We start from the raw sequence: 26,525 nt of genomic DNA, 5'->3' as shown, positions 1-26,525 counted from the left end.
TCTTTTGAAACCGCGGGACTTTTTATCTGCTCGAAGCGAAAAAGACCACCAGCAGAACTAACCACTCTTGATGATTCCTTTTTCGAGAGAGCGAGCGAGCGGCAGTCGAAAAAGCCGCAAAGCAGTAGGATTTCATTTCCTCGGCTGCAGAGCCAGAGACTTTTCCTTTATCACCGCCATCGGAGAAGCACACGCATCGCATCCGAGAAAAATCTTTTCTGGGCACGTCCGTTTTATTGTATACAGAAGGCAGAATTAATTTTCGACGTATTTGCAGCACGTTGCCCAGAGGATTTGCCGCCGCCGCTCGACGGACACATGCACCACCTACAAGCGAACGCCGACTTTATTTATTTACGAAGATACTGTTTTCTGCCTCGCCTAGTAAATTAAAACGAAGTGGGCGCACGGTGTAAACAACGCGTTTCGAAACGATCGAGGAGGAAAAGACTGTTCCCTTACTAAGTACGAATGCCTCCATTGGGATTCAAAAGGTAAAAAATACCGGTCGAAAACAGGAATTTGTGATTACTCACCAAAAGAAAAAAACGCAGGCGACCTAGCAGAAAGACGATGATGAGATGTCAGTCAGAGATCGGTGGCAGTGGACTTAAACACGAAAAGGATGCACTCTACACTTAAAATTCTCCATCGCGGCCGACTGCTTAGTTACCACATCGGTGATGGATATAATATATAGGCACTTGAGGAGCGGCTGCTGGCTTCATTAGGTCGGCATGGCTGCTGGTACTACATTTGTGAGAAGCGACACCGGCACCACCATGGCCGCGACCAGTGCAAGGCTCGAAGCGGACTGCTCTGGTGCGAAGATATTATGTCAGCGCCAAGCAAAGTAGTAAAGCGGCAACACGACTAGCGCAAGCGCCCCTTTTTACCTCTCTCCGAAACACTCGCTCGCACAGCCCGCTTGCCAGCGCATACGACCATTATATTCGGCGGCGTTGGAATTTTAAAGTGGAATGATAGTGATTTTTTTATTTTAAAAAATGAAATTTCATGTTGAGTTAACCTTAACTGACCTATTTTTTCCATGTACTTCTGACCAAAAGTGCCCCAAAATCTAATTTTTCGAATTTTACCGGTTACGCCCTCTTTTTTTAGCATAGGAAATTAATTGCTTCCGGGGTGAGAAAATTTATGAAAATTTAACAGTGAGAAAATAAAAAAAAGTGCTTTTGAGTCTTGAAAGAAATTTTTTATTTTTTCAAAAATTGCAGATTTTCAAAAGGGGTCTGTGTTTGGCTTCATTAAAATTCACTAGTTCATAGTAGCTTTAAATACTGCCTAAATTCTGAAAGCTGATTAAATTTCCAGTGTTTCCCCACTCAGCAAAATTTTCTTAAATTCACCATATTTGAAAAAAAAATCGTCTGAAAATTTCAGCTGGCCGTTAAAGAACGTTTAAAATTTTTTTGGGAAAAATCAAAATACCCAAAATTAAGTTAATTTATTCAAGAATCATCTCAGAAAAAATGTTTCTTTTAATTTAATATTTTGAATGATTTTCAGAGGCAAACTCGGACCCTTATGGCTATCAGAGACTGCGTATAATATAAATAAATTTTTTATTGATTTTCAAGGACAGATTCATTTGCTAGCATGTGTTAAAATTTCAAATTTTTCTGATAATGAAAACGTAATTAAAATGATAATTGAGTTGCGCGCCGGCCACCTTCTGTAATGCAACCAGAAGCGACGGCATGAAACGCCCCCCTCTGTTGGCCAGCAGCGCTGGGCGCTGACCAATCAGATTGTTTTTGCCAATTTTCTCCGAAATTTACAGTGCTGCACTATGTTTTCTCACATGATTTGGAATCCTCTCATCGAGATCTATCGGACAGCCAGAGTCTTTTTTTGGGGAAATGCGGAATTTCAGAGTAAATCGCGATTACACAATTCCGTTGAAAATTCTCCATTTAAAACAATGCTAAGTTTGAGGCCGATTTTCTCGAAAATTTACAGTGCTGCCTATGTATTTTTTTAACTGTAAATGATTTTTAGGACCCAATCTGTATGTGTGTTAAAGGATTTTGCGGGGAAATCCACTATCATTCCTCCTTAATTTTTGCAGGGCGCAGGCCAGCAGAAACGAAACGCGTTTGAGAGTGGGCTGAATTTAGGATAGCGAAAAATGCGAACCAAAGCCACGAGTTGTATAAGAGGATGCTTCAATTTGTTTAAAAGGAGAGTAACCAACATCTGCGAGTTGAAAAGCATCCAGAAGTCAAATATTTATGAGGTAAAATCCGTTTCTGAGATTTTCTTAAGGCTTTAAAGAGATCCTTTCGCGTCCCTCCCTCTTAAACTTAACAGCATCTAAGTCAAGAAACAATTATATCTGCAGCCCTGATGAAGGATTTGAGCACTTACTTAGAACCACAAACTCTCTAATTGCGACAAACCCGACCAAATGCGCACCATATATCAAATAGCCGGCTGCTCCTATGCGCATTGTTGGAGGACCACCGCGTTTTGAGCACCATTACGCTGCACCACCATTTCATCTAAGCCGCTAATTTCTGGAATTCCAAGCCTCCGGCTGCCTTTATTACGGTCGTGTGTGTACTGTATACGCTGGTTGCTGAGAGATCTGCAGCGTTTGATATGAAACGCACGCACTGCCAGTTGTGTTCGCTCCGCTGCGAGGGGCACACAACTTACTTTTATGCACAAGCAGTCGGCTATGTAACAAGTGTGCCCTATCATTTGCATCAGGCAGTCGTAGCTCGGGACTTGCGTGGAGCAGAAATAAAAAAAAAAAAGTTGAAAAGGCTGCTGCTCGCTAGCTGGCTGGCTGGCTGGGGTGCGGAGCTCAACGAGCAAGCCGCGCGGTTTTCCATGTATAAATTGGCCTAATAACCGGGGTGAAAGTTTGTTGAATAATTTCTGCAGCTTGCGGAACATATTTAAATTCGCGACGACGAATAAAAAAAGGTGGGCCGGGTGAATTTATGACCAAACGTGTTCAACGGGGGTAATGTGTTTGTGATTGCTGAGAAAGTTTCGTACAGAAAATAGGCGTTTTTGCCGGCGCTAAACAATGGAACAGCCGGGCCCGCTGGGGAAAATGGGAGTCAACTGCTCGGAAGGGATATAAATCACACCGAATCGTACTTTTTGTGCGCGCTAGACGTTGTTTCTGATTTGAAGAAGCGGGAGCTCGAGACGGAGGCATAAATAATACCTAAAGAATTTTGGCGTGTAGCACTATTTGCATAAATTTCAAGCAGCCATTGCTGCGCTAAAAAGCAGGGGAGTTCTGTTTCGAGGATAACCGAGTAAGCGAGTTAACGAGATGAGATAAAAATTTGTTCCGCATGCTGGGAACGAGAGCGGGGTTGGCAAAATAGGAGATAAATAACACAAAAACACGGACTAAAAAGCACGAGGACAATTACGATCAACACCCGGAGTGCCGTTTGCGAGGACCATAAAACCTCCAGAGCTGCGCTTAAGATAACTCTGTGCGAATTTATTCAAATTATTCAGCTCTTCTAGAGTGCCGCGCAACATCCGAAATGCTGGTGGTCGTCGTCGGCGCCGCAGCCGCACATAAAAGCTATTCCGGGGGTAATGTATAACATGTGAATATGCTCCCATGGAGGGTTGGTTTGGTGCACGGAGTGCCACCATGGGGGTGGGAGCGAGCACCATCACGTCGGTACACACACCAAGCCAGGCCTGCGTGCGCGTGGATCAATGAAAAGAGCTCGCAACACGCCTATAACTCAAAAGCTCGCGCGCGCGGACTGCCTGCCATTTTTATTATACATGCATGCAGAGATAGCGGTGGCGTGGAAAAACGGATTTGCCGCTTTAAAAACAAGGAAAGCGCGTCTGCCTGATCAAATTGATTCGTTCGGGCAGGTCGGCGGGCGGGCGGACGGGAGGAAAGGAATCCAGGCTCATTTTGTTGCTGCTGGATGCGTCGAAGAAATTTGGACCCTGCGATATCGCTGATTGGACAAAGCGCGGCTGCGAACAAATTCGCAACGGCCGAGAGAAAAGCTTTTTGCACCGGTAGCCACTTCCATTACTGATATTGGTTTTTCCGGCACTGCACCACAAATGATAAATGGGGCTTTTTGCACTGACGTTACTCAAAGGCGACCTTCACTGAAATTTAAGACAAATTGTGGGAAAATCATCCATCTCAAGCTTATGATTTTTTGCGCCCACTTATAACTTTTGTGATATATTACACCCTTCTTGAATTGGTGAAATTAAACTTCCGGGATTTCCCTTTGCACTGAATGCTGCAGCTTCAATAAAATGAATGCATATCTATATAGCTTGTTGCAAGTACAAACTGTACTTGACCGTAGGGTTTAGCTTGTCCTGTTCTCTTTGCCTCATTATGTTTAACCAATTTTGTTAATGTCATTATACAAACGAGCTCTAGACAAGAGACGAAGATGTAAAACAACAATCTTTATTTCAATCAAGTTATTTTAAATGTGGCAGTAATGGAAAAGTAGTATCAATTTCGCAGTAACGACTATTTTTGGTTCTGAGAAAGTAATTTACAACATTAATTGGATCACCGCCGCCTTCAAAATAAAATATATGTCCTTCATGATGGTAAAGGTGAACGGTAGGACGAGAGAAAACAATCCCATAGATTAGAGTTACCCGCAGCCAGGCGTAATTATTTACCCTGGACTGGCGAAATGAGATAAAGAAACGTAGGGTCATTTATACCCTTCGACTGAAGCGGTGGGATTAAAATGAAGAACGTAACAGACACTGGGATCCAGCCAAAGCAAACTCCAGACAGTAAATACCGGCGACAGTGACATATACGAGGATTTATCAAGGGGAGATTATTTTTTCTCTCCTTGTGCAAGCGGCGGGAATAAATTTTGCACGTTTACGGAGCAGGAAAAGTAGAAATAGTAATAGCAATAAAAAGGCACGCATTTCCCTTCTCTACAATGCGAATCCATTATATTTTGAGATGCAAGAGAGAAAGCAAGAAAAGACAGCAGCGTGTTTTCTTATTTTTTTCTTCTACCTCTGAGGCTTGGCTCTACATAGATCTCCGCCGAGCTTCCAATTCTATTTTCCAGGGCTTAATGCTGGCCGGTCGGGCTCTATTCTGCGTCTCCTTGCAATTTTTATATCACGACGGCTGGCTGCCGCTGTTGCTGCGAAGGAGAAGGAGAGAAGAGAAGAGAAGAGAGAGAGAGAGAGAGAGAGAGAGAGAGAGAGAGAAAGAGAGAGAGAGAGAGAAAGAGAGAGAGAGAGAGGGCGAGGCTCCTCGCTGAGCAGGGCACAGAGGCTGCGGCATAATTTAGGAAGAATGGAAGGACGATATGGCTCCTCGCTCAATAATAACCGCACACACAGCATCATCAGAGGCGAGAGGCAACTTGGGCAACACAATAACATTTCCTCCTGCCGACGCTCCACTCCTCCTCAAACGCGGCCTAATAATTAGCAGCGCTCGTTAAGTGTTCTCCCGAAAATCCGTTTGCACCGGTTCTCGTGCAGGCAGGGCGGGAAACAGTGCAGGCTGCTGTCAACAGCAAAAGAGGAAATTGCTCTCTCGCAAGGACCAAAAAAACCAAATAGAACGAAAAACCTCCTAACGAGTCGGCTATTGTTCACAAAATATTTCCTCTCGGGCATTTTTCTGCCCGTTTTTTTAGCAGCGCTTGATTGCATTAATTTGGAGTGTGTGCGCAGGTTGGGGAGAGGTGACGGCCAAATTTGTTTTGAAAGTGAGGGAAAAATTGCTACACCGCATTCGGCACGCTAATGATGTCATTCTAGGCTCAAAACTACTGCTGATTTTTATCAGCCTCGCCTTGGCAGCTCGCCGCTTGAGCAACTTTGGCGTCACCTGACACATATCAAATTCCACAAAACTTTTCGTTTATCTTTTAATAAAACGCATCCATAGAAGACTATTTATAAAAAAAACAGCATGCACCATGCAATATCAAAGAAGGTTACTTACATTTCCCTAAAGCAGCTTAATTATAATTGAGAGCGAATGAGTTTCAAGCATATTACAATACCGAATTCAAGAGAAATATGGCGAATAATGAAATTGTTTGACTTACCGTCCAGCAATGCCAGAATGTTGAATTTCTTGGACAAATATTCCAAGCTCTGCTTGATCCTGCGTGTTGACGCCTACAACACTGAACCCTAAACTGCTGCCTTCAGGTTTGTAGAGCTAAAAACAATTGAGTGGGACATTAATATTTATAGAAACGCCTGTATTGTGAACCTGCCATGCATAATTAGTGTGCATTTGAAACTATGCGAAATAAATTATAGTTAAGTTAGCTTAAGAGATGGATTAAATTACTATTATATTAAGTTTCTTAATATCCTTTTTAAAGACAACTACTGCTTCTTATTAAAAAAGACGAGATTTCCTACCTCTAATATCATTGCTCTTGTAATCAATTTAGCGACAATGTGCAAAATAATTATACAACCCAATAGCCTTGCTATTTGAATTAGAGAATTTTAATAGGAGTGAAACCTGAATGCCATATCTCAACTTTTTTGCGTCAAATACTTATAATAGCAGTGTGCAGACTAGCCAAAGTTTTAATATTTTCATACTGTTGCATTTGATCACTTAAAATTAAGTAAGCAATGGAAAACATTCAGAGTGAGGATTTATGATATCAGTTAAAGATATATCAATGTTAATTTATCATTTTCCACAAATTAAATTTGAATTTGCAGCTCATTAGTGATAAAAATAATATTTCCAATGGCTTTAGAAACTGCTTAGATATTTATTTTTTAAAGAGCACTTTACACTATTCCAATGAATTCCAATAAGTAAATTAATATTTCTTAATCTTATACTGCCATGTAGACAAGACAAAGTACAAACTAATGAGTAACTAGTATATTATGTTATAAGTTCATGGTTAGTTTCCTGAAAAACATTGAATTTTATTAAAACTATCAAGATTTATATAAATATTCTATTATATGAAACATTGCAAAAATGGAGACAGGCAAATTAATTCAAGTTGCTTAATGCCAACGTCAGTTTTGAAACAAATATGCATCAAAATTCACAGATAACGAATCTACTTGGTGAAATTTTAATTTGTGAGCTTCTATCGGTGTGTACGGACACTTTTATGATTAAAAATAAACGTGGGGTTTTTGTAACTAGGACAAAACTGTTTTCCCATAGACTGATCATTAATGTCAAAAATTCTTTTGATAGCAATTGAAGAGATTAATTAAACCAAAGCTATTTCACGTTGTAACTGAGTAACCTCCCTCTTTAACCCAGATTAGTAGTTATTTGTCCTCATTTTCGGGAAGAGTTAGTTATCATTAGTACTTGATTTTTTAATGTTATAAAGGTTTATTGCTAGCTTAATCAATGGCTTACTTTAATACAGTGCACGTCTCTGCCCATTGCAGCTGCCTCAATAGCCTTTTGGAATTCAAGCGAATAAGCAGGCGTTACTATTGGCGTCTGTGGAATTCCATCCCCAAGTACCATCATACTTGGACTTGTGACCTGCTATAAGGAAACAATTAGAATATTGTCAAAGTGTAAATTTCAATATCTTCTACCAGTGGCGAATTAGCATCTCCTGATGATGAGCTCACAGATAGCTTGGCTACTGGAACTCTTTGGTCGTCTGGCTCAAAACCTCTTCCTTCAAACATAACTCCAGCATTGGCTTCATTAACTTTGAGAACCAAGTGTCCAACTGGGTCAAGGTCAAAATCGCCCGGTAAGAGGGATGGGTGTGCTTGGATCTGGTTGTTAAGCGCGCCCAATGCATCCTGCAAATAATTCAAGAATAGATTTACGGTCTAAGTTCCACACAAACATTTTCCCTGTTCAGATTTGAATCAAACCCAACCAAAACTACAACTTAACAATTAGAGTAACCAAAACGGAATTCTAACATTGTAACTGACAAATAATATTACATGTTTATACTCGTATTGGCCCTTTGCCAAGTCGTCTGTAGTAAATAGTAAAACAAAACTAATGTACGTCGATAGTGTTTATATTGCAAAATTTATTCCTATCTCAAGAGATTGTGAAACCATTTTACACCCACCACAATATGCAACTGACAAAACAGTAGAAACTCGATATTATGTATTAATATTACTGGTTGCATTGCACGAACCTGCATTGTGCAGATGCCTCTAAATACTGGGTTTTCAAGCACCGAGATCAAGAGGTTCAGGTCAGCGGCAGCATGAGCCTCCAATTTGGGATCATCGCAGGATTGTATTGATTGCTGAATGCCCTCCAACAACTGGAGGGCAGTTGACACGTCTGTGGAAAACGAATATCAATGAGAAGAATTCAACGCCGCGTATTAAATAAACAATTAAACTGAGCTCCTTTGAGCCATTGAGTTTTTCCAAAAGGGAAAATAACAACAATAACTCCTTTCTTACCTGCGTTCAGTGGCATTTTCGGGTCTAGTTTCTTCACTCGCGAAACATTCCTTAGCCCTGGAGTCTGAAATCAAAGCCGGTATTATTAGAAGTGCATTTGGCTATTAGTCAATCCCTAATTAAAATGATAATCTATGCTTTGGAATGCGAACACAGGTAAAGGACGGGGTGGGGTGGAAGCACCTGACCTGTCAGCGCATTTTTACCTTTAGACACAAACAATTTGGTCTAAAAAATTTTGACAAACACTTCCTGGGAAACTTATTAATGTCGAGTGCAAGATGCGTCACAAATGGACCAAAAAATCCAGAAATTTACCTGATAACGGGCGGACTCCTAGCGCGCAACCAGACAGGTGTAAACAATGGACGTGAAACAGATGACGATCGACGCGCAGCTCACCAGGGCAAGTGCGCGCGAAACTATCGATCTCTCTTCTGTGCCGCCCTCACTCTAACCGCTCTCAAGAGCACGCTTTTTCGCTAAGTACTTTCCTTGTTCACTTGAACAAAGCCTCCGAAATATATTGCTCAAATTGGATCCAATCCAACGTGCTGCTAAAGGTTAAGCAATGCTCTAGCAAAGGAACATAATACATTACATATTTTATGGAAAGTATGAAAGTGGTTTCTATGACACAGTTTTAACTCAATGGAGAATTACTAATGATTCACAATTTATTTTAAATATATATTTTTCAGTCATTTCACTTAAAATTAAAAAAATTGGAACATGATTTTATAGCGTAAATTAGGGCTCAACCTTCAGTAATCGAATGCCAATTTAATATTATAAATTTTTTAATGCATCTCATGATCAAGAGAGGCAGCAAGCGCGGTAGAGATACGAGGATTCTAAGCTAGATGGCAGACTGAGATTGGGTGCTAGTTTTGATCTTTGGGCTATACGTGAGGTGAGTGTATGAAGGACTTAATACCAGCATCTTCTGTAACACTTAAATATTTATTTAGTGGTAAAAATAAAAATCCGATCAATATTTTGGAACTAAACAAAGAAAATAGAAAATGACTAAAAGCTCGGAGCGAATGATAATTTTTGCTAATTTAGCGAAAAATATTGTTTTCATTTTTCATATTCTGTTGCGTTCCGTATTTTTTATGTGCGCTAAAGTTATATGACCTATTTGATAAAATCTGAATGCAGTTTTAATGTTTTTGTCAGTTGTAAACCCCATATATTTTAAACTCATATACAAATTTTTGACGATCTAAAAATTACATTGATATATTTAAGAATCAAAGAATCATTTTTGTTATTCATCTTTCCAACGCGTTTTTTTTTAATTTCCGAGAATCATAGGGTTTTAAATATTGTTGTGGGAAGTATAGCGGATTGCGTTTTCGATGCTGCCTAAAGTAAGAAAAAGCTAAAATGGGATATTCAATGAATGCCATGAGAAGTGTTTAGAATATTTTTCTTAGCTTCTTCAATAACCAGAAGAGAGTAAATCCAAGAAAATGACAAATATTTTAGATTGTATCCTCAAAATTTGGATTGTTGAAATTGATCGCATTTCTTTAAATGTTCTATTTCCCGGCATAGTGTTGGAGGAATTTGTTTGCATTACTTTCGTCTCGCACCAATTCACCGAAGCATTGCTCTTTGCCTATAGGAGCACTTTTCACAGGCTTTTGAAATAGAATCTTCTATGAAAGACCACTGAAAGAGCTTTGATTTGGTTGATCAAGTGACTTCGTAAGTTGATATTGTTAAACCTTATCTAATTTTTAGTTTCTATGAAATTATATTTCGATTTTTTTATGAGTTTTTAGGATTTAATACGAAAATAATTTTCTTATTTATTGAATAATTTAATTTTTAATAGTTGAATTTACAGCTTTGATGTTATGAGTTTATTAATTGACATTTCAGATTAATTTGGAAGGAAAGCAAAAAGCTAGGATCCGTGTGAATAACTGAAAGCTTATTTAATATGGAATTACCCGGTAAGTAATAAATAAATATAAAATTAATAACTTTTTATTTTGCCAACGACAATCAATTTTTCTAGATTTTTAGGACTTAAAACTTGTTCATATTTTTACAGGCCAAACAATGAATGAAAGTTTTTATTTGAGAAGAGGCACCCGACGCGGGAGCTTCCTTCATAGATTTGAGAAGGAAGTGATGCAAATTAACTCTTTCGTAAATGATTGCGTGTCTGAGGTGAGGATCAACACATCCAAACTTTTGTTTGGATCATCATTGAAAGTACAATGTGTGAAAGCAATCATGGACAGCTTCCGAAAGTCTCCCAAGTACTTCCAGGGTGTAGCCTCTCTACCAAAATTATTGCGGATAGAGGTTTTGAAGAAATTAAGCATAGCCAACAAAGGAGAAAAAAATCCGATCCCTTTGTTAGAACGGTTCAAGATTGTGACCTACTTGATGCACGATATTTATGAATTCAACTTCAAATGGGCCAATCCGTCTACAAAAGAAGAGTGCGAAATGCCCATGGCGGAATTCTTGAAACTACTTCGTCCCATAGTAGACGTAATGTTTGAGCAGTTAGTAGAAAAATGCAGAAACAGTTTGCAAAGCCTTGTCGTTGGCGAAGAGGGACACATATGGTACTTTAGGCATATCGGCGCGTCGAACCCAGTCCGCAAGGATTGCTTGCTAAAAATGGTTAATTTGCGACGCCTGGAACTGCACCACCACTTTCTGCAACCAGACGAATTCTACTTTATCTGCACTACGCTAGTCGAATTGGAGCAAGTGCACTTCAATCTCCTAGACACGTCTCGCAAGCATTTGTTTGAATCTCTGAACGCACTGAAAAAGCTGGAGGTTTTCATATTCAAGCCTTGGGCTACCTTTCACAAAACATACATCAGTGAGCTACCAAAAGACGATTTGCACCAACTTTACCTCTATTGCATGAATCAGTTTCCTAGGATAAAAGTAGTCGGGAGCGTTGCAGATGAAAACGTATTTGACGAAAATACGTACCTTGATTTGGACATTTTGGACGAGGTTCCCCTGCTTGAAATCAGCAAGATAGGACATCTGAGGGTCAGAGAGCCATTTACAGAGGCCCAAGCGGCGTTCTACTCTAACATAACTGTCCTCGGAATCTCCATGGATGACTACAGCACCTTTGAACCTTCAGATGTGGAAATCCTGCTCAGTTTCAAGAAAATCAAGAGTTTAATTTTTTACGTTCTTCCTTACCACACGGTTCATTTTAATCTGATCGAAAAACTTCTGCAGACATATGGCCCTAATTTGATCAACCTTCAATTTCACTCGCCCATGAATACGTGCTTGTTCATTGGCGCAATCCTCGGTTACTGCCCTAATCTCAAGAGTCTCAGGATGTACTGCGGTCCTCTGATGGATCCTCAGTTCCTTCCAAACACACACCTGTCGCAGCAATTGAACAGCCTAACTGAACTCCACCTCGTGCAACTGTGGCTCATTAAGGAACCGGCCTGTGTCCTGATAAATTTATTCACCGCCAGCAATTTGGAAACCCTAGTTTTGAAGCAGGTTTGGCTGGATCCGTTGATGGTGCACTTGGCGCTCTGCGGGTTGAATTTTCAAAAAGTCATCGCCCCCAAATTGACCAAACTAGAGAGTAAGTTTTTTTTATAATACATTTTTGTAAAAATTTAATTTGATTTATTTTTACAGTTTCTGTGCGTTTTCCAAACAGTAAGAGCGAGTCGTTCACGGACGATATCAGTGAACAGCCTGTCCAATGGGTTTTATTCTTGATGCGTGTCTTGTGCAAGGCCCCGGTTTTGAGGAATGTGTGCTTGCAGGATGGCCTGCCAGAATTGACAGACGTAGTCAACATCATAAATAAACGATCCATGTTTCAATGAATTACGGACAGTTCATTATAAAAGATTTGTATATTTTACAAATTCTTGAAACATTTATATTTTGTACAGTATGATCACTGCTCAAAGTCAAAAAACAAAACTATTTGTGCCTGAAATTTTAGGTTGATCAGGATTTTTGCAACGAAAGACTTTAGAGCTATACTAATTTTAAAATAATCTTCAATTTCATCCCACTGGACTGGTAATTTCTTTCAAATACCTCTTCTTTTTTTTCCTTTAAACCGTCAGTTTGTAACCATATAGCTAGAACCACATTTTCACAAAACCAAAAATGCTTATTGCTCAGCTCGGTCTGCATAACGCAAGCCAAACTTTAAAGGCTGTGCTTGAAGCATCTCGCTATTAAATTCAATTTATTGAGTTTGTCTAGTTTGCAGGCTGCAGCTAAAAATAAATGTTTTAAGCAGTGACAATGCATTGAATGAATTTTATTTAAGCAGGCCACACCTAAAACATACACGATGAACTGAAATGCTGTCTGTTAGTTTAATTCAAAACAGTAATGAATAAGTATTCTTCAATGTACAGGCTTCAATTTAAAATTATTTGTCATATGAAAGCTATATCATAATGGTTTCAACAAATCAGAGGCCTATGTGCAAGGTACACCACTTAAAATATGAAAAAACGGAACGTATCACAACATTAACGAAAAAAAAACAAATGACTAGTGGGGCTATTTCAGCAAAGTGAAAATGATATATCTAAAGGAGAAAAGTATTTGCAAGAGCAAAATTTTGCTGTTCGTGAGTTATTTCATAAATTCTACAAGTTGAGATGAAGTCATTTTATTTGCCATTAAAACTACATATTTATTCAGCTTTTAGATTTTACTCTCCATCATAGCATTATTTTATATTTATGAATTTCACGTGAGCTCAGCCGCTCTTTTTACTTGAAATCTAAAGGGGAAAATGGGAAGTTCACAATAAACATGCAGAGGCTGCAGCTTGGCCATAGAGAAGTTCAGGTCTGGCGAACAAAATGCTTTCATTCTCATTCATGTCCTTTTTTCCATTTTTACTTCATCCTTTGTGCTGTTGCCGCTGGCATGGAGTCGTTCATCTTTTTCATTTTAGAAAAATCGGCTTTCCCCAGCATCAACGCAGAAAAGGAGAGCACCGTCGTCGCGTCATTTCCCATGTACTGCGCGCACGTGTATAATAAACGGAGCGCACACGTCTGCCGCGAGCCAGAAATAATAACAATAAAATAATCGGCCGTCTGCTGCTTTTGCCGTCTGCGTCGAATTAATGAACAGAAAAAACAGTCGCGTGGCACATGGAAGGGGATGATGGAAATGAAAAAGGGGTGGCATTAATGTTCTCCCTCATTACTTTCGTAACTCTCGCAAATATAGCCAGAAAACATAGAGCCGTATTAGCGTCTCTGCTCTGGCAGCTTTGAATGCACTTTTCAAACTCTCAGAATTGCGTTTTATGTCCTCTTGAGTGGCTTCTAGAGAGTGTTCATAAAAACCAGTATTTTTAACGTCTTGAGACTTCTGTAGTTATTTTATTAAGTTAAATAAAACAAATTTCAAACAAACAGTGGAACATTCGAATTTTTATGTAAAAATACAAGCATTAAAAATGATGCATTTTCACTTTGAAACTTTATCAAAGAAATTAAAATCCGTAAAATATATAGATGTTTAAAAAGTGTCTGAAGTGGTATATTCCATCGACCAGAATTTATTGTGTAGAAAATGCTGTGTAGAATATTCTTAATGGCGAGCTTGGATCCCTTCCTTTTCAAGACGAAACCAAGTAAATATACAGGTCAAGACAAACATTTGAAGAATCTAAGTAATGCGAAAATGTGATTTTAGGATGGATAAATAAAAATTGCTTCCACATTGTCAGACTTGTCAGATTCAGAGGAGCGTACACAAGCAGAAAATCACCGCGTGAGCCTGCATCATCCAAGCTGCAGGAATTGTTAATCGAAAATTGGTATTATGATTTTACACTTAATATTTACATGATATTCAACATAATAAATGTCATGATTTACTGTTACAGGAAAGAGTCGACTTCACATTTTAATTGTACTCAAAAAGCTTCATATTGAAATCCACTGTCAAAAATTATTACATTATTTGACCAAGTAATGTTTAGAGTGAATGTAAAAAAACTTATAATTATAATAATTATTTATTTTCAGGAAGTCAAATCAAGAGTAATATGATGCAAGTGCATGTTGACGAAGAACATTCTGTTGAAAATTCCAGAGAATGTTGCTTGGATCAAATGATGCAAATCAACACCACTAGGCTCAAGGCTAGCAGTTCATTACAAACGCGATGCTTGAACGCGATAATTGACTCCTTTCGAAATGATTCTAAACATCAATTGGGATTTGAGGAAATTGCTGGCCTAACGATGCAATTAAGAGAGGAACTTCTGAAAAAGCTAAATATAGCAAACAAAGGGGCGCTGAAGAAACATTCGATTCCTTTGTCAACACGTTTTGAAATTGTGCGCCACCTGATTCCTGGAATTAAAATTTTCAACTTCAGGTGGCTGGAGCCATCAACTAAGAGAGAATTAAAAATGGATGCGCGGAAATATATTAAAAAGAAAACAAGTCCTTCCACTAACTCAGTGTTTCAGCTGCTGGCTGAAAAATGCAGTTCTAGCTTGCGAAGCTTGGTCGTCGGCTCGGATCAACACCTCAACGATGCCATACAGCTTAAGAAATTTCGGAAGTCTTTTCAAGAAGTTCGGCTTCAAAGTTTGCTGAATATGAAAAGTCTTTGCCTCCTTGAATTGCACCACGATGTCCTGAATGATGAAGCGTTCAGAGAAATTTGTCATACCTTGGTGAAGCTGAGACAATTGAAATGCAATCTCTTGGAGGTTGAACTCGAGACATTTGAGGTAGGTGTTTGTAAGCTACAAATTCTCGAGGTCTTCTGTTTTAAAGCATGGGAGCGCGTTGGAAGCGCCAAGGTCTCGATTAGGCGAGCACCAGAAAGAACACAGCTCATGATACGATTCTGTCTGCACCGATTCCCGAGGCTTAAAGTGGTTGGCTGCTTAGCTGATGAATACTATGGAGAAAACGGATTTGACCCCACAACATACTGCTCAATTATCTCGGAAAATATTCGAAGATCTTACACCAGCATGTTACAACACATGATAATAGGACAGCCAATGACAGAGACTCAGGCCGATTTCCACTCAAATATAATTGCCCTTGGTATCTCATTTGCCTCCATCAGCAAACAGGAATACATGACACCATTATTGAAGTTGAAGAAAATCAAGTCTCTGATTGCTTACGGTCAACTAAGTGAAGAATATTTACACGCGCTGGTTAATTTCTTGAGTGATCAAGGATCATTATTGCAAGACTTGGAAATCCAATCACCAGTGAACGAAGATATGCTCTTTGCTCGGGTCCTTTCCCTTTGCCCGCAACTCAGAAGTATCAAGATGTGCCCAGCGCCAGCGCTTCCAAAAAATATGAACATCGAGAACCTGACCGAAATAAGCCTGAGTGAACTTAGCGCTATATTCCGACCTTATGTGGTGGTTAAACTCTTTACTGCCCCCGCTTTGAGGACCCTAGTGTTGAAAGATCTCTGGATTGATATCTCGTCTGTAACCGTAGCGTTGGATGACATAGTTTCGTCGGCTGCTCAAGTTGCCCCTAAACTTGTGTTTTTGGAAGGTGACTGAAGAAACATTTTTTTCAAATTAATTAATTATGATTCTCTTCACAGTTTCGGTGCGATGTCCGACGCAGCATCTGAATGAACGTGGGAAATTTCGTGAGGATGTTCCAGATGACTGGACTGAACTGATGATGTACATATTGTGCAACGCACCACTTTTAAGCAACGTCTATTTGAAAAATGGCCCACCGGAACTATCAAACATAGTTAGTGCCATAAATCAAAGGTCGCAATTTGCCTAAACTGCATTTGATTTTTACACAATAAATGCTTTAAAATCAAGTTTTCCAAAAAATGTATTCCTCAGTTCAACCCTTTTAAGAAAAAAAATGAATGTTTCTGTTGAAGTGAAATTTTTGATAGATTTTGGGACAATAAAGAAAGTGAGAAATAAAAGCCGATTGAAACTGAAAAATACTATTTAAATAAATTCAAAGTCCTGGATATTGAGTGCTATGCAACTCGCGTGATTCAAATGTTGCGCGGGTTGCTAGACTTGAACACAACAGGAGCCACAGCTCTCCACGACTCTGATTCAGTCTGCTATTTTACGCCGGTCATAAAATTATCTCGGGTGAACACTATAAACCGCTTGAGTTCAATTCATTTCCGGCCTGCGCAGATAAATAATCCAATTAACTTCCAGCCTTTCAAGTTGTACCCTCCACTCCCGGCGTTAATCTTGTTTGGAGGGCAGAACGCATTTTTTGTGCATCTGCGTTTCGCTTGGGAATCCAATTGATCTGCTGATTTACGCCCGGTACGGTAGTAAGCCTCTGTCTGGAAAAGTAGGTGCTTCGTATGCTGTTGCCAAGGCAGAAATGCGTATAACGACGCATTTCTTGCAAAGTGGTTCGTCGGTGGTGGAGAATTATTTTCAATCAGGGAGACGAGTTGTGGCATGTCTCGCACACGAGGGGGAGAAATTCGCTCGCAGCAACAAGAGTTTCAGATTTTCCCTCGTAACAATAGCTGCATCTGTGAATGTCATTTTAGCAGGAATAGTAAAAACCTAATATTTAAACATTAATCTATAAATGTGACAGTATTTTTTTAATTCATTTTACCGTCTGCTAACAGAGATTAACACCTGAATTTACACTTTCCCCTCTAGAACGTTTTTAAAAGGGGACTCAACAGCTCGCAATTATTAATTGATTTGCATCGCATGATGATTCATTTATGAAATCTGCATGACGTGTGTTAATTCTGGAATTAAACCGAGACACGGCTATGTGCTCTTTTTAAAGCCACGGATGCTTGCTTCTATTCAAGTCCGCAAAGGGGGGTGGGTGGGTGGGTAGCGTGAGGGTGCGAGCCGGGGTTGATAAATCATCACTAACAGAAGCTCTCTCAATACCTTTTACTTAACGTTGTGCCCCTGAAGCGACAAATAAATTAAATTACGACTGAGCCCAGCAGTTTTTATGCTAATTATAATATTCTTCATTTAAAATAAAATGCATTTTTTGAATTTTTAGTAGAAAATGCTTGAGCAAATATGTATATTTGTTTAAATTATCTACCCACATACATTCCCGTAGTGTCAACAAATGAAATGAAGAGCTGTTGACTAGAGAGAAGAAGAACAAATGGAGTGGCTTAACACAATAATAATTCCAAGAAGTGACAATAGTCTGCAGATGAATAATAAATTAATTTATGCAGAAAAGAAAAAAACACATGCGGTCAACAACGTTGCGTATTCGTAGGTCGAGGTGCGTGCTCGGGCGATTCCGCACTCCCTCGTGGCGCCGCCACCGACGGGGGCGGGGTGGGGGCCCGCCACCCCTGCGCGCGAGCCGCCTGCAACCCTCGGGACTCCGGAGAGATGCAGCAGTGTGCTGGTCGCCGGCTGAGGCATCGCAGCATCTCCCCCGCTTGCGTCAGTTGCGGCTGTCGGTGCCGGGTTTTGGCTGGCAGATGAGATGGCGCCGAAAATCGCGTCGGCCCGCTGGTGACTGCGTCGGCGGCTGAGAGTCGACAATGGGCTGCAACAGCAGCAAGAGCAAGAACAAGGCCACCCTCAACCGGCTGTCGCAGTACCACTTGGGTGAGACAGAATTTCCGATTGCGCGGAGAGTCGACGCACTCAGTCAGTGGCAAACGCAGGGAGGCTGCAGATGCCGGTGTGGCAATGCGCCCCGACATGCGTCCATTTTCGCAATCGCTTTCTAATTCAATTAAATTGCAAATTCTGAAGCGTCAAAGATGACTGAATTCAATTAAAATAAGCATAATTAATTTACTTTTTGGATGCTTCATTATTATATTACTTGTTAATTTACAATTTAAAGACTATTAGCATGAGTACCTTTCCACTTAAAACGGCGGTGAAATTCATTATACACAGTGAAGCATTAAAATTTATAATTTGCTCTCTCTGCTGTAAATTTATGGCCCATCCTGATTTCCATTTGCCGGCGTTTCAGCATTTTGACCGCGTGCAGTCATAAACTGACGTGCTAATACGGGATTAGCATGCTTTTCGCGTTGACTGCATGCGGAGCCTCTGCCGTCAACCACGCTCCCCCGATTAAATTTATAATTTCACGAAAGTAAAATCAATTCCGTTGCGGCACAGTCCAACGACATTTATTGCTTCACATTGAAGAGAAAAAAGTATATGACTTTATTTTTCCTCTAGCGGGTTGTCAATACTGAGAGTGAGACATGCCGCAAAAGCCTTAAGACGTGTAAAACGAACCTAAATGTTTCATGCAATAAGTATACAATTAGGTAACTTGCATGTAAACATAAATAAAATCATGGGATTATCGTAAATTCGTTTCATGATGTCTGTTCGGAATAATTTTAAAAATTAATCCTAAAACTGTAGATTAAATTTAAAATACTGAGAAAACAGCCGATTCCAGGAAGCCAAAAGCCACGCATTTGTGTTGCCCGAATCTGGAATTCCAATCAGAGTGCCCCATGGTTTAAACCTCTGAGTCTTTGCACGCGACGACTTGTTTGTTGGAACATACCGCACGCGTCGTCAAAAGTAATTAGCGTTTGCTGCATATAATGCGCGAACGTCCCCTGTACAACTCTCGCATCATGCCGACTTTGCATTTTAAAAACGTTGATCTGCATCTGCGCGCTGACGACCGGCTTCTGATTTTCAAGAGTATCGCGTCTCGTATTTTCAGTGGAAACGCTGCTGCGATCAGATAAAAATTGTAAAAAATAGTATTGCAAGCGCAGTGGGGAGCAACAATTCACTCGGTGAAGAATGAGAAGGGTATATTGTGATTCAAGAGCCAGACACGCACTTTCATTTCAAGCTCGATAGTTCTGATTAAACGAATTGAAGAGGTAAAAACCATCGGGGGGCTGAGGGTTTTGGAAGGCTATTGTAACCATGATCGACATTTTTTAAGCTTTCGGCCATCATTGCAAATACAATGATTGGGCTTGAGTGCATGAGTATTTCTTTGGGAAAATTAGGACACTACACTTAAATTTTAAAATGTCTCGTGAGCCGACTTGTCTTTGGTTTTATCGAATTTTCAAAGTTTAGTAGTTAAAAACTGTAAAAAAATGCTTTTAATTTAAAATGCTTATTCCGGTTAACAAGGAATCAACAACTTTTCAAAATACTATGATCCCTGAAGCGCAAGAATAGAAAAGAGGATCAACTTTTCGGCGATTTTATTATGCTCCATTCACTGCCATTGTGATATACATCAATAAAGGCCGCGTGCATGTAAATAAGCCCACTGTGTGTGCATTGTATCTGAAGTGGGCACATAGGTGGACAGGGAGAAACTGTAGGGCCCTCATCCTTTGTTTGACGCGGTGCGGTGCGCCGCTGGCTCCTGCTCAAGCTCTCACTCTCCAAAGTTCCAAACGATGCCTGTCAAATTGTCCCTGCGCTTTTTTGTGGCTTACGTGTGCATCGTGCATGTGCTGTGTATGTACTGCCAGAAGTAAAAAAGGAGCGCAGAGAGGCAAACAAAACACGCCCAGTATTGTTGGCACTCTCTCTCTCTCCAAAGCAACTTTTTGCAAGTAAAATACATACCGTGCTCGTTCTGTGGGTTGAAGCGAGAGGAGCTTGCCAAGGCGGTGATATCATATTTCACTAATTAAATTGGGAATTGCAAGCCTCCACTCGATTTTAATCTCGGATGTCTCGATCTGATATAATGGAGGCGGAGGTGAAATTGGAATTGTTCTTGCGCTTAACAACAATATCCACACCTTTTTTCGTGAAAATTTTAGCTTCTGCAGAGCCATAATGGGTTTAATAAATACTTAAAAAACCGTAAAACATTTTGGATGGCTTGTTTAAATCAAAATATTTTTTATTAAGAAAATTTCAACTGCAGAATCATGTATAGGCTTAAGAAATTTTCTAACTCCTTTTTTAAAACAATTTCTGACACGAGATGCATTTTTGAGATAGGCCTTTAAATTTGTCTTGTGCTAATCTACACTATTATGAAGAGAAAGGGTACAAAGTTGACAACTGGTCCAAAAGTTTTTCAAAAATCTTCGACGCACTTACAAAATTGTAAGTTCCTTTGGTGCCTGCTGCGCCAATATCTCTAACAAAGGAATTTTTCATGGTATTTGACAAAGTGATGGCTGATGAAAGCCTCTCTTTTGTTGCAATGCGAAACCAAGCGGAATGACTAATGACATTTCTCAAACCGCGATCCGCGTTTTCAAAAACCGTGTTTGGAAGGGAAGAGTTCGTGCCTGGCCACCATCCGTCTTTGTACCCTTTCCGCTGACAGTGCCATTATAATCCACGTTGTGTTGCCATCCCTTTATTATTGTACATTCATTTCTCTAGCTTTCGTCCAACTCGCGGCGCGAGCACGTCGATCGAAAGCTCTATTTTGTTGTGCGTCCCTTTGGTTAGTTGCCAGCCAAAAGTTTCTACCCTAATGGGACTTCGTCATTATGTGTGCAGCAATTGTTGAGGCAGAAAGGAAATGAACTAGCGCGACACGCGAAAATAATTCCATCACGCTACTCGGCCCAGAAAATTGCATTTTCTCGCTCAATCAGCCTCGTTTTGTACGCACTGATGTATTTCTAGCACGCCAACAGGGAGCTATGAGAAATTTTTAAGTATATTTTTAACCCAGAAGTAGAGTATTTTACAATTTGCTATTTTATTTTAAAAACAGGAAAATTTTATCAATCGCACTATAGGCGAACAACACTAAAATTATTACAGTTTCAAGTTTTGCACATTTTTAAGCTTCTCTTAGAGCAATTTTTCTTGTTATGCACTGTTGGATATGTATGATATTTTTAACAACAATTGCCAGAAAACTTACATTTACAATCATTGATCGTAAATTAGTTCATAATCATAAAGCAACATTTGATTTTAAGAGAAAATATAGTGATAGCCATGGCAGGAGCATGTCGAGTAAAGAGACATCTCGAACTTGAAAATGAAGCTCTCGCCAATTCACGTTTAACATTGTTTCAGTCTCACAAAATTCAGCAGTAAAATTATTAGTTGTCTATTCAATTTCTTTGATTTGCAATTTTTTATAAGTTTTCTATCTGGGAAATAAGATTTATTTATTTTATTTGGGATTGAAACTTTCTTTAAAAAATATTTTAATTTTGAAAATAAAAAAAATCCTAATCTGGAACTGAATTTTACTGGCAGCAAAATAACAAAAAAAACCCATCAGATGTAACGTGCGTGTAACTTTGAATCAAGTAGTAATAAAATGCAGCTTTTTTAAATTGACGTTTGGGCTACCGATAGATATTGTTGCCCGTAGATTTAAATCTCCAAGCTCTGGCCAAAATCTCAAGTTGGGGGAGTAATTTTTATTTTAAAGGACAGCTGCTATGACCATAACACATAAAATTATTAAATTCTACAAAAAAATACTTCAGTTAAAAAGAAATTTCATGTGGGCTTTCGTTATGCTCTCTACGAAAGAGCCACCCAGTACCACTTCCCCACAGCGTCGTGTGCGTGTATTATTTATTTATCGATTTTGTACATGTGAGCCTCTCGCGGCGAGAATCAAGGCGCTTCTTCTTGCACTTCTGTGCGTCGGACTTTGACAGTGGGCAAACGAGAAGCGGGCAGAAGTGCTTGGAGAGTTTCAATTTCAATGAGCAGATCGAGACAGTAAGCGTGTCTTGTTCCTCATGATGCTGATGATGTCAGCCTCATCTGAAACGGCCCAAATCTTTATCTCGGATTCTTTTGCGTGTGCAGCAGCACTTTCTGCATGTTTTCCAAACAGACACGCTCTCTAGCTGGTGTAATAATAAATTCTATTTCTGGGCCGATGTAACGAGCAGAGCGGCCGGTTTTTATTCAGGCGCAGCAGGCCGCTCAATCAACGTGCTCATCAGCAGCATTAAAAATACTTGACGCCCTCTGCAATAACAAACACTGCTCATTTGATCGTGTCCGAGAAGAGAATAGAACGCGAGAGCGCTGTTGAAGACAAAACTATTTTTAACCTTTTTTACTTCTTCGCTATTAAGAATTATTGCATTGAACTAAAATGCAGAGAACATATTGAATTCCCTCGCACAGTGCGTGATAACATTTATTGCTTTGAATTCTTAATTTGTTTTGTTTATTTATCGTTATGGCAGTAAAATTAAAAAAAACTATTTCACTCTGATTTGTTTAGGAACAGAATTATTGAGGCAATAATAAAAAATTGCTCGACACGCAGAGTCATCGCGACCCCCTCGAATTTCTTCATAGTTTTTCCCTCCTGAACACGAGAGGTGAAAGAAAAATGTGCGTGCGTCGCTGCGTGAACACGAAAATCAAAAACTTTAGGCGGCTGTCACGTTTCTGATCCCGAGGGTAGATTATGAAATCGGGTAGCCAATGCAGACTTTGATTGTCATCAGGGAAAGGGAGAGAAAAGGGAAAAGTTGCTTTCACGGGCTATCATACTAATTGAGTTCAACAATTCCTGTATCAAAATAGCACGCTATTGAGCTCAGTATCACTAGCAATCTTTTGGCCCCCGTTGTAAAGGTATAATAATAACTTTACAGCTTTAGACTCCATATAACGTTGCTCCCTCTGGAATATCCTTTCCCATATATGAGATAGAATGTCCATTAAATATGAAAGGTGTACAGAAATAATTGATATTGTGGATATTATTTTTTATGTCTCACCCAAAAGGTCATAAAAGGGTGCAGGATTTTATTGCATTTATTTAAAAATCCTGTGGGAGTTAGATATTTTATGCATGCTTCATGGATATTGATTTCCTAAATAGGTATAGCTATGGATTATAAAATAAAATGGTGATATCATAGCCATATAGTTTAACTCGCTTTCTATTTTCGGTTAAGGATGTGTCAGATGCCAGATGTGAGAGCTCATTTTGCATATTTCTGTTTATTTCAGCTGCGATGGAGGAATGCGAAGGCCTAGTGCGGTCACCGGTACCACTGGACGATGAACCAAACCCTGAGGTGATGCCTGTGCGAGCGCTACACAATATTTTCTACGACGGCTTCTACGCGCCGTATGTACGCAACCCTGATTACCTGCTAATCATAGACATGCGACCCGACGAAAAATTATTCGCAAACGAGCACGTGCTCACAGCTAGGTAAATATTTATGATTGCGTTAATATGATTTTTTTGAAAAGCAAATTATTATTATTCAAACGTGTTTTAATTTCTTTCTAACATTAAAATATTTAAAAATGATTTTGTTACGTTAATCCTTCCCGATTTAATTCCAATTTATATCAGAGGGTCTAGTATTAAAGATTAAAAAAACACACAAAATAATAGTTTTAACAAAATATTAAGCCTTGGCTGGATAAATAATCAACACACCCTAATTTAAAACTTAATTTTTAACTGTGCCAAGTCGAAAGGAATATCCCATCCCAAGGAAAAAGCTATACACGTTTGGACAAATGTAAATGAGATAATTTAATTTTTCTTATTTATAACAAATACAAACATGGAAGTAAATTCAATTTCATCATCAATGTTTACAGTCAATCTGTTTAAATTTTTATTACAAAATGCTTGCGCTTTCATTAGGTGGCATGGCAAGGTAGAGGGCCTTCATGAGCTCCCTCCAGATGCGGAGAAGGATCCCCTGAGGCGTTATTGGCACATCATCCTCTACGACTTGGACGGCTCGTCCGTGGGGCGCCCAGATTCGGACATGCGCCGTCTGTGCCGAAAACTACGTGACCGCAAGCTGGAGCCAAGCTGTCTGGAGGGTGGGCTGAAGGCTGTCAAGGAGCGATGCTCGTACCTGTTGAGTCGGCCAAACAAAAGCCGTCCGAAGGTGCCAGAGCAAACGGACGGCCTCCGTCTGCTCTCCTGGTTCCCGTCAATCATCCTGGACGGCCGGCTCTTCCTGGGACGCAACGACCAAGCGGCTGACCCAGCCGTCCTTGACAACCTGGGAGTGTCCCACGTCATTTGCACCACCGGACAAAAGCAACTGGAAAACAAGGCGTCGGACAAACGCAGACTGCTGGTGGCGCCGCCGTCGAGGCTAGAGGCAAAGTTCAAGCGCAAGTCCAGAGGGCCTTCCTGCCTCAGTCGGGGATCCACAGACACGCTGTTGGACGACCCTGCTGTGTCCAGCAATCTGCTAACAGATAAGATGGCCGAGATGACCGCATTTGTACGCGAGGCATTTGCAGCAGGAGGAAAGGTATCTTGTGCTGAAGTGGGATTTTCCTTTATCAAGGGTGAATTTTGAGGGTAGTGGAATTCCCGCGGGCCCATGGGACAGGGAATATTCTGCTTTGGCTGAGATAAATTTATTTATAAGTATTTATAATGATTTTGAAAATAATCATCAGATTGAGAAAGTTCCTCACCTTTCACTTTCTACCCGCATGAGCGAATAAAAAATAGCTCTAACTAACTTTTTTCAATTTTGTTTAATCATTCTTAATTGGTACAAGGCATCATTCCACAAATATCCGCGCGTGTGGGTAAAATTAAACTATCACATTGTTTCAATATAAAAACAAAAATTTGTAAGCTTAAAATCATTTTGGGCATTGTCATATTAAGGGTACGCGCCAAAGTGACCGTAAAATATAACTCACTACCACTGTCTGAATCAGACCAAACTTTGAACTGTAGACTTTTTTTAAATAATGTTTAAGACTTTTAAAAAATTGCGTGAATCAACAACAATATAAATTCTCCGTTGCAATGTACTATTTTTTAGCATAAAATTGGAAACGCTTGCTTTAAACTGCCAAATTTATGATAGCCTTTCATCAATATTTTAAACTACTAATTAAAAAGTAGAAAAATGAACCTCGCTATTTTCCCCAGGTGCTGGTACAGGGGGAATTGGGCGTTGACAGAAGCGCCGCACTGGTTATGGCCTTGCTGATGCAGCAGTGCTCCTGCTCGTTGGAGGACGCCTTCTACCACGTCAAGGCGTGCAGACCCACGGTCCAGCCCTCAGAAATGATGCTTCAGGCACTGGCAAAACTGGAGGCAGAAATTTTCGGAAAGCGACTCACCAGCATTGAAGATCTATGCTATTAACATTAATTGTAATGTGTGTGATTCCCATGCAAATTGGAGGTGCTCTAGAACACTCGGAGTATACGAAAGATGAAAAGGATTGAATTTGAGATATAAAAACGTTTGTAAGAATCGCAGGAACCATATATTCTCCAAAATTAAAACACAGCGCCCTTCCACTTTATACCGCAGCAACAATAGCCAATTTCCAATTTCATTTTAAGGTACGAACGATTTTTATACAGAATTTTTACGGACCCTCGGACAGGAACGCCTAAGAGTCTAAAAGTTAGTGTGTGAATATTTTGCGATGACATTATCAGGCAGCGTACCTCATCATCTCCACCCTAGAAAAACTTACCATGTACCGAGATATCTATTTAAGCATCGCATGCATTTTGTTAAAATATATCTTACAACGAGAATAGTGAAAATTTTCAGTTCTTGCAATGAGGATTTTGAACCAAACGAAAAATCCTTAATAATTAACCTCAAAGTGTAATTTACGGTAGAGATATTAAATTATGTAAATGGCTAGCTCATAATATCAACAGATGATCAGTCGCCTCATTTATGATATTCGTGTTTGTAAAGTGATTGAGCATATAATATATTATAATACATACGGTTAATTAGAATGATCGTTTTTAGTTATTTTTGTTCTTGATCAATTTTATCCTGTCCTATATAGGAGTATTTATAAATTTATTTGCAATTTCTGTAATATCCGGCATATTAAACTCATTGTGTTATAAACGGTAATGACAAAAAATCTCAGCATGGTGAGATATAGAAAACATTTTGTAAAATGCTCTTATATTATGTATTTGTTTTTTACGTTTTTAGTGAAATAATATCTTAAACAACCCTTCTGTAGGGAAACCCGTGCATTTGTATGGCACAAAAAGTGAAATAAATAAACGTAACAATATATTTACAGTAAAATCGTTGTTATATTAATATGCATTTTAAACCAATTAATTAACTGGACGAACCTTGCAAAGCAACAATTCGCCACTTGGGTCGTAATACGAA

The 26,525-nt window shown here is 39.6% G+C and overlaps 4 protein-coding genes across 19 annotated transcripts in view; 3 read left to right on the top strand and 1 right to left on the bottom strand.

Annotated features, from left to right (window-relative positions):
• The window catches only part of LOC135940050 (multiple PDZ domain protein-like), a 110,964-nt gene extending 102,089 nt beyond the window's left edge, over window positions 1–8,875 (bottom strand). For 12 of the 16 annotated variants that reach the window (XM_065484699.1, XM_065484707.1, XM_065484709.1 and 9 more), the window contains exons 1-7: window positions 8,755–8,875; window positions 8,437–8,500; window positions 8,160–8,311; window positions 7,588–7,803; window positions 7,400–7,534; window positions 6,090–6,205; window positions 5,984–5,998 (exon numbers count right to left, since the gene is read on the bottom strand). In XM_065484699.1, the coding sequence (XP_065340771.1) occupies window positions 5,984–5,998; window positions 6,090–6,205; window positions 7,400–7,534; window positions 7,588–7,803; window positions 8,160–8,311; window positions 8,437–8,452 (650 nt within the window). In that variant the 5' untranslated portion in view covers window positions 8,453–8,500; window positions 8,755–8,875. Of the gene's footprint in view, window positions 1–536; window positions 818–5,983; window positions 5,999–6,089; window positions 6,206–7,399; window positions 7,535–7,587; window positions 7,804–8,159; window positions 8,312–8,436; window positions 8,501–8,754 lie in introns of those variants that run through there. The other 4 variants (XM_065484702.1, XM_065484703.1, XM_065484710.1 and 1 more) reach the window with 4 other exon arrangements.
• A 1,169-nt stretch (window positions 8,876–10,044) lies between these two features.
• LOC135940492 (uncharacterized) lies at window positions 10,045–12,728 on the top strand. The gene is made up of 4 exons (XM_065485399.1): window positions 10,045–10,152; window positions 10,330–10,403; window positions 10,505–12,040; window positions 12,097–12,728. The coding sequence occupies exons 2-4, from the start codon at window positions 10,391–10,393 to the stop codon at window positions 12,288–12,290; spliced, it is 1,743 nt and encodes a 580-aa protein (XP_065341471.1). The 5' UTR covers window positions 10,045–10,152; window positions 10,330–10,390; the 3' UTR covers window positions 12,291–12,728.
• A 2,106-nt stretch (window positions 12,729–14,834) lies between these two features.
• On the top strand, window positions 14,835–16,238 carry LOC135938374 (uncharacterized). Its single transcript, XM_065481993.1, has 2 exons — window positions 14,835–15,992; window positions 16,045–16,238. The coding sequence occupies exons 1-2, from the start codon at window positions 14,867–14,869 to the stop codon at window positions 16,236–16,238; spliced, it is 1,320 nt and encodes a 439-aa protein (XP_065338065.1). The 5' UTR covers window positions 14,835–14,866.
• Window positions 16,239–17,815: 1,577 nt separating this feature from the next.
• On the top strand, window positions 17,816–26,435 carry LOC135941052 (dual specificity protein phosphatase 10-like). The gene is made up of 4 exons (XM_065486278.1): window positions 17,816–18,049; window positions 23,372–23,579; window positions 24,027–24,654; window positions 25,293–26,435. The coding sequence occupies exons 1-4, from the start codon at window positions 17,983–17,985 to the stop codon at window positions 25,509–25,511; spliced, it is 1,122 nt and encodes a 373-aa protein (XP_065342350.1). The 5' UTR covers window positions 17,816–17,982; the 3' UTR covers window positions 25,512–26,435.
• Window positions 26,436–26,525: the final 90 nt, after the last annotated feature.

Source organism: Cloeon dipterum, chromosome 3, assembly GCF_949628265.1.
Source record: "Cloeon dipterum chromosome 3, ieCloDipt1.1, whole genome shotgun sequence".
In the NCBI taxonomy this organism is placed as follows: domain Eukaryota; kingdom Metazoa; phylum Arthropoda; class Insecta; order Ephemeroptera; family Baetidae; genus Cloeon; species Cloeon dipterum.
This window is presented reverse-complemented; position numbering and strand designations above follow the sequence as displayed.